The following is a 13,704-nucleotide window of genomic DNA, read 5'->3' as shown; positions in this document are numbered from 1 at the left end:
ACCAGAAAGGCACTCTGGAGCACTTCCTCTATCTCACCCCCTAGCATATTGCATCAGTTCTGTGTATTTACTGTTGCTCAAATTTATGCCTGCGTCTTTATTCCCACTGCCTCTACATTACTTCATCCCACTATCAGCTTTTATTGCAATGACACAGCAGCCTCCTAATTAATTTTCATGTCCTCTCCAGTACTGCACTGCTCCAAGAGCCTTTCAGGCATGCCTTGTGAACAATTTCCTTAAAATGTTGTTATAAGAAGCCTGCAATATTTACTATCATGGTCCTTTTCAAAACAGTTTGCTATTTCCTGGTCTAGGCAACAACAAACAAAACATATGAGTTCCACAAATTGGAACATGTGAGTTGGTTAAAAAAAATTACTTATTTGGGCATTAAAAAGCAGATTTAATGATGTCTTAAATGTTAGATGAGTAAGGGTAAGAGAAAGAACTATGTCATCCATGGCTCCCAGGTGTCATGAGATGTAGGGAATTTGGACTGGGATATAAATTTGAGAGTCACCATCAAATAAATAGAGTTTTAGCCTATTTATTACTGAAAAAAGCCGCAGAGAGACTTAGAGCAAAGAGGACAACTTAATACATTGCTGAGATCAGGGAAGGAGACCAAGAAGAAATAATCTAAAAATTAGTACAGTAACCAAGATAGACTAATACTGTAGGAGCCAGTGGAGGGGAAAGTGTAAACAATGGTAGAAATAGTCATTTTTTAAATCATCGTGTGAAAATTATGTATGATAAGTACTGTGAAAGGTCCTCATTATATTCCCGAATTAAGAGATGAGTGAAAACTTCAGTGAGAATGATTTTCACTGTATTTTTGTAAATAATTTCTCATTATTTACCAAATAATTGAGTTTCTCATTCAAATACCATCTTTAAAATTTATATGAAGTATTTTGAGTAATTTTAAAACTGCAGGCTGGGCACAGTGGCTCATGCCTGTAATCCCAGCACTTTGGGACGCTGAGGTGGGAGGATGGCTTGAGCCAGGAGTTTGAGACCAGCCTAGGCAACATGGTGAGACCATCATCTCGACATTATTTTTTAAAAAAAGAAAAATAAATGGGAAGAAGTTTTGCACATACACTTCATGAATGATGTACAGATGGCAACTAAGCACATGAAAAGATTTTTTTTTTTTTTTTTTTGAGACAGCATTTTGCTTTTGTTGGCCAGACTGGAGTGCAATGGCACCATCTCAGCTCACTGCAACCTCTACCTCCCAGATTCAAGCGATTCTCCTGCCTCAGCCTCCCGAGTAGCTGGGACTACAGGCACGTGTCACAACACCCAGCTCATTTTTTGTATTTTTAGTAGAGATGAGGTTTCACCGTGTTAGCCAGAATGGTCCTGATCTCCTGACCTCGAGATCCTCCCTCCTTGGCCTCCCACAGTGCCGGTATTATAGGTGTGAGCCACTGCAGCTGGCCATGAAAAGATTTTCAACATAAGTAGTTATTAGGGAAGTGCAGATTTAACTACAATGAGATACCATTACAGCCCTATTAGAATTTCTGAAATTTGAAAAACTGACCATAACAGATGTTGGTGAGAATGTGGAAGAATTGAAAATCTCATATGGCAATCATAATACAAAGTATTACAGCAAGTGTGAAAAACAATTTGGCAGTTTATTTAAAACGTTAAGCCTACATCTACTCTGTGATACAGCCGTTTCATTCCTAAGTATTTACCCAAGATAAATGAAAACATCCATATAAAAGCTTGTACACAAATGCTCATCACAGCTTTATTTGTGATAGCAAAACCTGGAAACCCCAAATACCAATCACTAGGAGAATTGGTAACCAAACTGTGGTATATCCATATAGTAAAATACTACTCAGCAATAAAAAGGAATGAACTATTGACATATAGAGCAACATGATGAATCTCAAAATAATTATGCTGAGTAAAGAACCTTAAGGTTCTTCTTTGTTCTGCCTCTACCATCTCATTGATTTTCTTAGGTTCCTTCTAGAATCTCTAAAATCTCCATAGTCTCTGTAAGAGTTTTTCACTACTTTAGCTACCTCTGTGATTAGTTGTGGAGCTCTTAATTCGGCATTTTCACTAATCTCTTTTGTAGAAGTTTGTATCAATAGGGTATATAATAGTATGTGTTTAAACAAACTGATTTTGTTATATATTCAAGGATTGTTTAAATTCATTCACTTGGTTCTGGAAGGCCAAGTTCTATCCCTGCCCACTCCCCACCTCTCTCCAAATAAACTTGGTAAATATGGGAGGGGAGAAGCTACAGAGGGTGGTGTTAATGTTTGAGGCCTTAAATCAATTGTTGGTAGTGTCATCAACATAGAATAGCGACCCGAGCCATAAAAATCATTATAAAATAGACCTTATCTTCATTCATTCATTCTTTAGCAAATACTGGAGAACTCATGGCTCCGTTAGTACCTCATAATACTGTACAGACTATAATTCTGTTTATCTGCTAGGCACTAGGGAGATTTGAGAAATCAGTATAAGTAACAGAAATACCAGGAGGTAAGCATGGGTGCTTTAATGAGATTTATAAGGTTATAAGAATTTAGTTAAGGAGATAGTCTGTTTGGAGCTGCAAGGAAGAAATAGTGGTGAAAATGACACTTCTACTGAGTCTGGAAGTTTGAATAAAATTCCGATAGAACTTAGTTGAGTGTCGTCTCTGTTATTCTGTCTTTTCTGACTAAGTATATAGAAAGCATGTCATATTAAGGGTCTGGAATATGTTGAAGATTTGGAACAGGCACTGAAGAACATGATAGGGTGCCAAAGAGAAATTAACAAAATGATGAAATCTGATAAGCACCTAAAGTGGCCTGTATTTATAGCATACCCAGTTTGTGCCTATTTGGAGTGTATTATACCAGCACACTGAAAGTTCATATGCTTACGTTACCTTCCTCTGTAAGTAAAATGGGGATAGCAGCAATATCATCCTGCCCGGTAGGACTATTGTATGTTGAGAAACATGGACTGATTGGTGATTGCTAATTCTGATAGATAAACAATAATCTTAATCTCTAGCCATTACCTACTGTTTGTCAGTATTGTTTGCTATCAAGAATTTTTTTATCCTTTTTTTGGGAACCAACAAATTTTGCAGACTAGCTTTTAGGGAGGGATCACATGTTGTCAAGTGAAATGAGCAAAGATGGTACCACATGTACAAGTGATTCACTTTGATGGACTTTGAGAAAGAGACTCATGCCAACCGTCAACTGAAAATATATAAGTTCCAAATATTGGCACAAACTTTCTTTTCAGTCTCATTTGAAAAATTCACAGTGTGTGATTTGGAAATATAACCATTTTCAGAAGACTGGAACACTAATTATTCTACCAAATAATGCGGTGGTTTTGACTACAATCCACAGTAAGAAGCATGTTGTGCATCACTAACACACTACACACATGGGAACATATATACATGTAACGGAAACTAAAGCTTCCTGAAACAAAACTCGTCATAGTCTCTAGTCAGTGTTATCCTCATTTCTTCTTTTTAATGTTATTAACAATCAACTAAACTGATGATTGTACAACTCAAATTGCACTTTGAAAAATACTAGTTATTTTAAGATTTTTGAAATACAGTTTTATCTACTACAAATTTTCCAAATTGTGATTATGTTTCTGAGTGTGGCAACTAGCTTAAATTATTTTTTTGTCTTCTGTTAATCAGGTGTCAACATGGTTTTTTACCACCTTTTCTGTCTCAGGACTGAAGGACAAAATCCATCACGTGGACAGCCTCCACCAGCTATTTTCTGCCATATCACCAGAACAGATCGACTTTCCTCCCTTTGTCCTTGAATATGATGCCAGGGTAAGAAGTACCAGAAGTTCTCCCTCCACTGGTATGGTATATTAACTGCTCTATAGAGCAGCACTTATGGGCACAATCTCCTGTCATTACCAGATAGTAATGTAAATTGGTGGGTCTTAGTAAACTTTATCATATCATTTAACGTACTTTCCCTATGATGACTTCAGGAAAAGGGTTTGTCCCCAGAGAAACATTTTCCCCAGATAAACGTTTCAGTGGGAGATTTCTCTATGTGAGTTCAGAACCAATTTTTGTTTGTATTATAAGTTTTCTACCATATTTAAAACAGATACCTCTGCCTAATTTTCTTAAGATTGAATGGCTTTCCATCTGCACAGAGCCAGAAGAATTTATTGGCGTCCGCTTTTAGGATTAATTGTAAATCATGTAGCCTATCTCAATAGTCTTTACCCTGCTAAAAGTTTCGTTTTTCTCAAAGTTGTATAACATTTTTAAGAGCATCATCTGATGATATTGTTATCATTCGTAGATGCATTTATGGATCCTTGACATAAGCACTAGTCAAAGGACTACTCGTGAATTTCATCAGTTTATTCTATTGTGTCTATTTATGGTATCACCTTAGTAATTTTTTGGGAAAAAAAAAGCAACACACTTGGCTAAAAGTTCATCAAGCTTATTGTTTAACGGTTGCTGATTGCATATCTTTATGCATGAACCGGGGGATATATTTGAAATTTATATTAAGTTTGAAATGAATTATTCACTAGTTATTGTGCAATGTGTATACAGTAAAATAAAAATTCTGCAACACAGTTTCTCTCTAGCATTTCTCTAACTTTAGCTATAATTTCTTTTTCCCTTATGTGCAGAGTAAAGTGTAGAACGTGATCTAATGGTTAATGAAATTTCATGTTCGGCTGTTGTACAAAGAGGATTTGTAATTGGAGCAGCTGGATCTTAGATACAAAACTTGTTGAATATAGGGAAGAGAAAAGAGTACATTAGTTTGTATTAACTGCAGATTGCTGGAGTGGAGAATGATCATAGTGTTTTCCTTTCAACTCTACATCACTCATCTTAATGCTTAAAAGAAATGGATAGCAGAAAATGTGAAAGGCACTAAAAAACATTTTTATACTCAAAATTTAGAATGACAGTTCACAGCCAGTGTCTGGATTTATTATTATTTTCTGGGATAGAAATGTACAAGTTGAGTGTTTGATTAGAAAATCTAAAGGACTTGTATTTTAAGCCAAAGGATTTTCTATATACTTAAGAGCCTATAAACCATGCTTTCATTAAATATCAGCTATAACTTCTCCACACTCAAGCTTGGTTTTGTTTTTTAGTTTTGTTTGGGTGTTTATTTTAGCTGTTATATTTTTGTATAAATACAGGCATAATAATGTAATTAATCAAAACTAAGTAGACTACCTTATAATCTAACACTTGGCTCATTGGATCATCTCTCTATATCTATGCTAGAGCTTTCTAAAATTGAGTTATTAGATCAAAGAGAGGCATAAAAACGGGGAAGACACAAAAGAGGGTTTCTTACTCCATTTCTTTGTTGCTATAAGGGAATACCCAAGGCTAAGTAATTTGTATAGAACAGATTTATTTGGTTCAGGATTCTGCAGGTTGTATGAGAAGCAGGGCACCAGTTTCTGCTTCCGGTGAGGGACTCAGGCTGCTTCCACTCATGGTAGAATGGGAAGGGGAGCCAGTATGTGCAGAGATCACATGGTGGGAAGGGAAGCAAGAGAGAAGGAAGAGAGGTGCCAGGGTCTTTTTAACAACCAACTTTCACAGAAACAAGGAGCAAGGACTTACTCATTACCACAAGGACAGCATCAAGCCATTTATGAGCAATCCTCCCCACCCCATGACTGAAACACCTTGCATCAGATCCCATCTCCAACACTGGGATCAGATATTAACATGAGGTTTAGAAGGTCAAATATCTAAAATGTAGCCTTTTGCCCCTAGCCACCCAAACCTCATGTTCTTCTCACATGCAAAACATAATCATTCCATCCCAGTAGTCCCAAAGTCTTAACTTGTTCCAACATCAACTCAGAAATTCAGTCTCATCTGAGTTCCTCACAAATGTAAATCTGTAAAATCAAAATCAGTTACTTGCTTTCAAGATAAAATGGTTATATAGGCACTGGGTAAACATTCCCATTCCAAAAGGGAGGAATAAGAGAAATAGGCCAAAAGAAAGGAGTAACCAGCCCCTTGCAAGTTCAAAACCTGTCAGAGCAGACATCAAATCTTAAATCTCCAAAACCTCCTTTGACTTCATGTTCTGCATACTGGGCACCCTGGTGCAAGGGGCTGACTCCCAAGGCCTTGGGCACTCCCAACCCCATGGCTTTGCTGGTTACAGCCCACATGGCTGCTCTCACAGGTTGAAGTTGAATGCCAGAGGTTTTTCTAGGCTGATTGTGGGGTCTGGATGGGAGCCACCTAACCCCATAGCTCCACTAGGCAGTGCCCTAGTGAGGACTGCCTGGAGGTGCTCCTGCACTGTCGCAGACTTCTGCCTGGGAATCCAGGCTTTCTAATATATTCTCTGAAATCTAGTTCCAAGCTGCCAAGCCTCCACCACTCGTGCATTCTGCCTGCCTGCAGACTTAACACCTCATGGAAGCCACCAAAGTTTATAGCTTGTACCCTCCAGAGCTGTGGCCCAAGCAGTACCTGGGACCCTTTGAGCCATCACTGGAACCAGAGGGACTGGGATGCAGAGAGCAGCATCCTGAAATGTTAAAGCCTTGTCCCGCCAAACCATTCTGTTCTTTTAGTCCTCTGGGCCTGTGATGCAAGGAGCTACTCAAAGATTTATTCTTGCTAATCTCTGTAGCAACTGGTCGCTCCACAGCACCCTTAGATTCCTCTCTTGAAAATGTTCTTTCCTTCTCTACCACATGCCTATGCTGAGAGTTTCTAAAATAATTATGCTCTGCATCCTTTTTAATTATAAATTCCAACTTTATGTCATTTATTTGCTCTCATATCTGATCATAAGCTATTAAAGGAAGCCACACTACTTCTTGAATACTTTGCTGCTTAGAAATTTCTTCCACCAGATACCACAGGGTACCAGTATTGTTTGGCCTTCCATAAAACCACAGGGGATGGACACAATGCAGCCAAGTTCTTTGCTAGGGTGTAACAAGGGTGATCTTTGCTCTAATTCCTAAGTTTCCCATATCCATCTGAGACCTTACCTGCATGGCCTTTGCTGTCTATATTTCCATCAGCATTTTTTTTTTTTGGTCACAACCACTTAACCAATTTCTAAGAAGTTTCCAACTTTCCCTAAGTCTCTCTGTTGTCTTCTAAGCCTTGCAAACTCTTCCAACCTCTGCCCATTGCCCAGTTCCAAAGCTGCTTCCACATTTTCAGGTCTCCTTAAAGCAACACCCCACTCCTCAGTACCAATCTGTCTTCATCCATTTTTGTGTTGCCATTAAGGAACACCTGAGGCTAGGTAATTTATAAAGAAAAGAGGTTTATTCAGCTTATAATTCTGCAGGCTGTACCAGCATCTGCTTTAGATGAGGGATTCAGGCTGCTGCTACTCATGGTAGAAGGAGAAGGGGAGCCGGTGGGTGTAGAGATCATGTGGCAAAAGAGAAAGCAAGAGAGAGAAGGAAGCAGGGATGCCAGTCTCTTGAACAATAAGCTTTCACAGAAATTAATATAGTGAGAACTTATTACCACAAGGACAGCACCAAGATATTTATGAGGGATCTGCCCCCATGACCCAAACACCTCCCCCTAGGCCCTACCTCCAGCAAGGGGATCAAATTTCAACATGAGGTTTGAGAGGTCAGATATTCAAACTATAGCAGAACGTATCAGGAGATGATGTGGAAGGGGCGGGCAGAGAGCACGTCTGGACACAGTAACTTGACATATTAGTGCTGCAGGTCTTTGGCTTTGTAGTCAGTGGAGAGTGTTCTGCAAGGGAGAATTGCGATTACATTCCTGTTTAGACAGTGACTATAGAAACAGCACAGAGAATGACTAGAGAGGAAGGGGTGAGTCCATGGGGGAAAAGATGAGGTCTGTTAATCAAGGCTGAGGAGAAATGAGACAGTATTGTTAGGGCAGTGTTAGTGACAATGGCAGGGATTTGAAGATTTTAGAGATATTTAGAAATAGACATTTTAGGAAGTAAAATTTATATCATTTGGTGACTGAGTAGCCACTAAGGATGAAGCAGAAAGTAAGTTTCTGCTTTGGGAGACTTGGTGGATGGTGCTACTGCCACCGCAGAGAAGCAATTAAGAGGAAGACGGTTGGCCAGGCGCGGCGGCTCAAGCCTGTAATCCCAGCACTTTGGGAGGCCGAGGCGGGTGGATCACGAGGTCAACAGATCGAGACCATCTTGGTCAACATGGTGAAACCCCGTCTCTACTAAAATTACAAAAAAATTAGCTGGGCATGGTGGCACGTGCCTGTAATCCCAGCTGCTTGGGAGGCTGAGGCAGGAGAATTGCCTGAACCCAGGGGGCGGAGGTTGCGGTGAGCCGAGATCGCGCCATTGCACTCCAGCCTGGGTAGCAAGAGCGAAACTCCGTCTCAAAAAAAAAAAAAAAAAAAAAGACGGTTGAAATATTAGGGAGAAGGGACAGCTGCTCTGTTCAGTTGGTGACACATTAGGTTTGAGGTGCCCATCAGACATTGAAATGGACATACCAGTAGGTAGCTTCATGTTACCTTATAAGGAAACATTTTCCTTTGTTAGGAAGAATTAAAAATATGATCAGAGAAAAGAAATGAGTATAGAGTTGGTTCATTTCATTATCATGTTCAAATTATGCCTTGCATATAGAAGGTTCTTTATTTGGTTAAGGAGTGAAGTGGCGTTGGTTAGCATCTGCTTAAAAAAATATAGAAACCCAAGTTTCAGTGGATTTCTATTTTTCTGGGATTTATGTGACTTGAAATAGCAACATAAATTTTATAGGATTAAAAGGGACATTTGAAGGTAATCAGAAGATATTTTTTAATCTAGATAACAGTGATACTGAGACCATTTCAGAACGAGCCGGTTGGCATTCTTTTTCTTTTTTTTTTTTTAATTGTGCTTTAGGTTCTGGGGTAAATGTGCAAGTCATGCGGGATTGTTACATAGGTACACACACGGCAGTGTGGTTTGCTGCCTCCATCCCCCTGTCACCCACATCTGTCATTTCTCTCCATATTATCCTTCCCCAACTCTCCACCCCCCACACTGTTCCTCCCTTGCCCCCTGGCAACAGACTCAGTGTGTGATGCTCCCCTCCCTGTGTACATGTGTTCTTATTGTTCGACACCCGCCTATGCGTGAGAACATGCAGTGTTTGATTTTCTGTCCTTGTGTCAGTTTGCTGAGAATGATGGTTTCCAGATTCATCGATGTTTCTACAAAGGACACAGATTCATCGTTTTTTATGGCTGCATAGTATTCCATGCTGTATTTGTGCCACATTTTCCTTGTCCAGTCTATCATGGATGGGCATTTGGGTTGGTTCCAGGTCTTTGCTATTGTAAACATTGCCACTATGAACATACATGTGCATGCATCTTTATAATAGGATGATTTATAATCCTTCGGGTACATACCCAGTAGTGGGATTGCTGGGTCAAATGGAATTTCCATTTCTAGGTCCTTGAAGAAGTGCCACACTGTCTTCCACAATGGTTGAACTAATTTACACTCCCACCAACAGTGTAAAAGTGTTCCTATTTCTCCACATCCTCTCCAGCATCCATTGTTTCCAGATTTTTTAATGATCGCCATTCTAACTGGTATGAGGTGGTATCTCAATGTGGTTTTGATTTGCATTTCTCTAATAATCAGTTGATGATGAGCATTTTTTCATAAGTTTGTTGGCCTAATATATGTCTTCTTTTGAAAAGTGTCTGTTCATATCCTTTGCCCACTTTTGGATGGGTTTGTTTGTTTTTTCTTGTAAATCTGTTCTAGTTCTTTGTAGATTCTGGATCTACCCTTTGTCAGATGGGTAGATTGTAAAAATTTTTTCCCATTCTGTTGCTTGCTAGTTCACTCTAATGATTGTTTCATTTGCTGTGCAGAAGCTCTGGAGTTTAATTAGATCCCATTTGTCTATTTTGGCTTTTGTTGCCAATGCTTTTGGTGTTTTGATCATGAAGTCCTTGCCTATGCCTATGTCCTGAGTGGTGTTGCCTAAGTTTTCTTCTGTGGTTTTTATGGTGTTAGGTCTTTTGTTTATGTCTCTAATCCATCTGGAGTTAATTTTAGTGTAAGGTGTCAGGAAGGGGTCCAGTTTCTGCTTTCTGCACATGGCTAGCCAGTTTTCCCAACACCATTTATTAAACAGGAAATCCTTTCCCCATTGCTTGCTTTTGTCAGGTTTATCAAAGATTGTATGGTTGTAGATCTGTTGTGTTGCCTCCGAGGCCTCTGTTCTGTTCCATTGGTCTATATCTCTTGTTTTGGTACCAATACCATGCTGTTTTGATCACTATAGCCTTGTAGTATAGTTTGAAACAGGTAGCATGATGTCTCCGGCTTTGTTCTTTTTGCTTAGGATTGTCTTGGCTATGCAGGCTCTCTTTTGGTTCCATATGAGTTTAAATGTTTTTTTCCAGTTCTGTGAAGAAGGTCACTGGTAGCTTGATGGGGATAGCATTGAATCTATAAATTAGTTTGGGCAGTATGGCCATTTTCACGATATTGATTCTTCCTAGGCATGAGCATGGAGTGTTTCTCCATCTGTTTGTGTCCTCTCTTATTTCATTGAGCAGTGGTTTGTAGTTCTCCTTGAAGAGGTCCTTTATATCCTTTGTTAGTTGTATTTCTAGGTATTTTATTCTCTTTGTAGCAATTGTGAATGGGAGTTTGCTCATTATTTGGCTCTCTGTTAGTCTGTTATTATTGTATAGAAATGCTTATGATTCCTGCACATTGATTCCTGAGACTTTGCCGAAGTTGCTTATCAGTTTCAGGAGATTTGGGGCTGAGATGATAGGATCTTCTAAATATACAATCATGTCATAGAAACAATTTGACTTTCTCTTTTCCTAATTGAATACCCTTTATTTTTTTTCTTCTTGCCTAATTGCTCTGGTTAGAACTTCCAATACTATATTGAATAGGAGTGGTGAGAGAGGGTATCCTTGTCTAGTGCCGGATTTCAAAGGCAATGCTTCCACTTTTTGGCCATTCAGTATAATATTGGCTGTAGGTTTGTTGTAAATAGCTTTTATTGTTTTGAGATACATTCGTTTGATACCTAGTGCATTGAGAGTTTTAGCATAAAGGGCTGTTGAATTTTTTCAAAGGCCTTCTCTGTATCTGTTGAGATAATCATGTGGTTTTTGTCTTTGGTTCTGTTTATGTATTACATTTATAGACTTGCATATGTTGAACCAGCCTTGCATCCTTGGGATGAAGCCTACTTGATCATGCTGGATAAGCTTTTTGATGTGCTGTTTCAGTTGGTTTGCCAGTATTTTATTGAAGATTTTTGAATCTATGTTCATCATGGATATTGGCCTGAAGTTTTCTTTTTTTTGTTGAGTCTCTCTTGGGTTTTGGTATCAGGATGATATCGGTCTCATAAAATGATTTGGGAAGGATTCCATCTTTTAGTATTGTTTGGAATAGTTTCAGAAGGAATGATACCAGCTCCTCTTTGTATGTCTGGTACGTTTGGCTGTGAACCCATCTGGACCAGGGCTTTTTTGGTTGGTAGGCTATTAATTGCTGCCTCAACTTCAGCCCTTATTATTGGTCTATTCAAGGTTTCAACTTCTTTCTGGTTTAGGCTTGGGAGGATGTAAGTGTCCAAGAATGTATCCATTCTTCCAGGTTTACTGGTTTATGTGCATAGAGTTGTTTGTAGTAATCTCTGATTGTAGTTTGTATTTCTGTGGAATCTGTGGTGATATCCCCTTTATCGTTTTTTATTGCATCTATTTGGTTCTTCTCCCTTTTCTTTTTCATTAATCTGGCTAGCAGTCTATTTTGTTGATGTTTTCAAAAAAGCAGCTCCTGGGTTTATTGATTTTTTTTTGAAGGGTTTTTTCTGTCTCTATCTCCTTCAGTTCTGCTCTGATCTTAGTTATTTCTTGTCTTCTGCTAGGTTTTGAGTTTTTTTGATCTTGTTCCTCTAGCTCTTTCAATTTTGATGATAGGGTGTCAATTTTAGATCTTTCCTCACTTCTTATGTGGGTATTCATTGCTATAAATTTCCCTCTAGACACTGCTTTAAATGTGTCCCAAAGATTCTGGTACATTGTGTCTTCATTCTCATTGGTTTCAAAGAACATCTTTATTTCTGCTTTCATTTCATTGTTTATCCAATCATCATTCAGGAGCCAGTTGTTTAGTTTCCATGAAGCTGTGCAGTTCTGAGTTAGTTTCTGAATTCTGAGTTCTAATTTGATTGCCCTGTGGTCTGAGAGACTGTTCGTTATGATTTCCGTTCTTTTGCATTTGCTGAGGAGTGATTTACTTCCAATTATGTGGTCAGTTTTAGAGTAGGTGCAATATAGTGCAGAAGAATGTATATTCTGTGGATTTGGGGTGGAAAGTTCTGTAGATGTCTATTAGGTTGGCTTGGTTCAGATCTGAGTTCAATTCCTGGATATCCCTGTTAATTTTCTGTCTCATTGATCTGTCTAATATGGACAGTGGAGTGTTAAAGTCTCCCACTATTATTGTGGGAGTCTAAGTCTCTTTGTAGGTCGATAGGAACTTGCTTTATGTACCTGGGTGCTTCTGTATTGGGTGCATATATATTTGGAATCGTTAGCTCTTCTTGATGGATTGATCCTTTTACCATTATGTAATGCCCTTCTTTGTCTCTTTTGATCTTTGTTGGTTTAAAGTCCATTTTATCAGAGACTAGGATTGCAACCCCTGCTTTTTTTTTTTTACCTCTATTTGCTTGGTAAATCTGCCTCCATCCCTTTATTTTGAGCCTATGTGTGTCCTTGCATGTGAGATGGGTTTCCTGGATACAGCACACTGATGGGTCTTGACTTTTTATCCAATTTGCCAATGTTTGTCTTTTGATTGGGACATTTAGCCCATTTACGTTTTAGGCTAATATTATTATGTGTGAATTTGATCCCACCATTTTGATGCTGGCTGGATGTTTTGCCTGTTAGTTGATGCATTTTTTTTTATTGTGTTGATGGTCTTTACCATTTGGTACATTTTTGGAGTGTTTGGTACTGGTTGTTCCTTTCCTTGTTTAGTGCTTCTTTCAGGAGCTCTTGTAAGCCAGGCCTGGTGGTGACAAAATCTCTCAGCAATTGCTTGTCCATAAAGGATTTTCTTTCTACTTCACTTATGAAGCTTAGTTTGGCTTGATATGAAATTCTAGGTTGAAAAGTTCTTTTCTTTAAAGATGTTGAATATTGGCCCCCACTCTACTCTGGCTTGTAGGGTTTCTGCAGAGAGATCTGCTGTGTGTCTTCCCTTTGTGGGTAACCCGACCTTTCTCTCTGGCTGCCCTTAGCATTTTTTCCTTCATTTCAACCCTGGTGAATCTGACAATTATGTGCCTTGGGGTTGTCCTTCTTGAGGAATATCTTTGTGGTGTTCTCTGTATTTCCTGGACTTTAATGTTGGCCTGTCTTGCTTGATAATATCCTGAAGAGTGTTTTCCAGCTTGGATTCATTTTCTCCATCACATTCAGGTACACCTATCAAACGTAGATTAGGTCTTTTCACATAATCCCATATTTCTTGGAGGCTTTGTTCATTTCTTTTCACTCTTTTTTCTCTATTATTTCTCTATTTTTGCCTTCTCATTTTATTTCATTGAGTTGACCTTCAATCTCTGATATCCTTTCTTCTGCTTGGTTGATTTGGCTACTGAAACTTCTGT

General features: G+C 38.8%; 1 protein-coding gene across 9 annotated transcripts in view; it reads left to right on the top strand.

The window, feature by feature from the left end:
* Positions 1–13,704, top strand: part of GDAP2 (ganglioside induced differentiation associated protein 2) — a 73,765-nt gene that overhangs the window by 52,112 nt on the left and 7,949 nt on the right. For 7 of the 9 annotated variants that reach the window (XM_035252602.3, XM_078332863.1, XM_035252605.3 and 4 more), the window contains one exon: positions 3,713–3,856. In XM_035252602.3, coding sequence (XP_035108493.1) covers positions 3,713–3,856 — 144 coding nt within the window. The remainder of the gene's footprint in view (positions 1–3,712; positions 3,857–13,704) is intronic. The other 2 variants (XR_013520370.1, XR_013520371.1) reach the window with 1 other exon arrangement.

Source organism: Callithrix jacchus, chromosome 7 (genome assembly GCF_049354715.1).
Source record: "Callithrix jacchus isolate 240 chromosome 7, calJac240_pri, whole genome shotgun sequence".
NCBI classification, from domain to species: Eukaryota; Metazoa; Chordata; class Mammalia; order Primates; family Cebidae; genus Callithrix; species Callithrix jacchus.
This window is presented reverse-complemented; position numbering and strand designations above follow the sequence as displayed.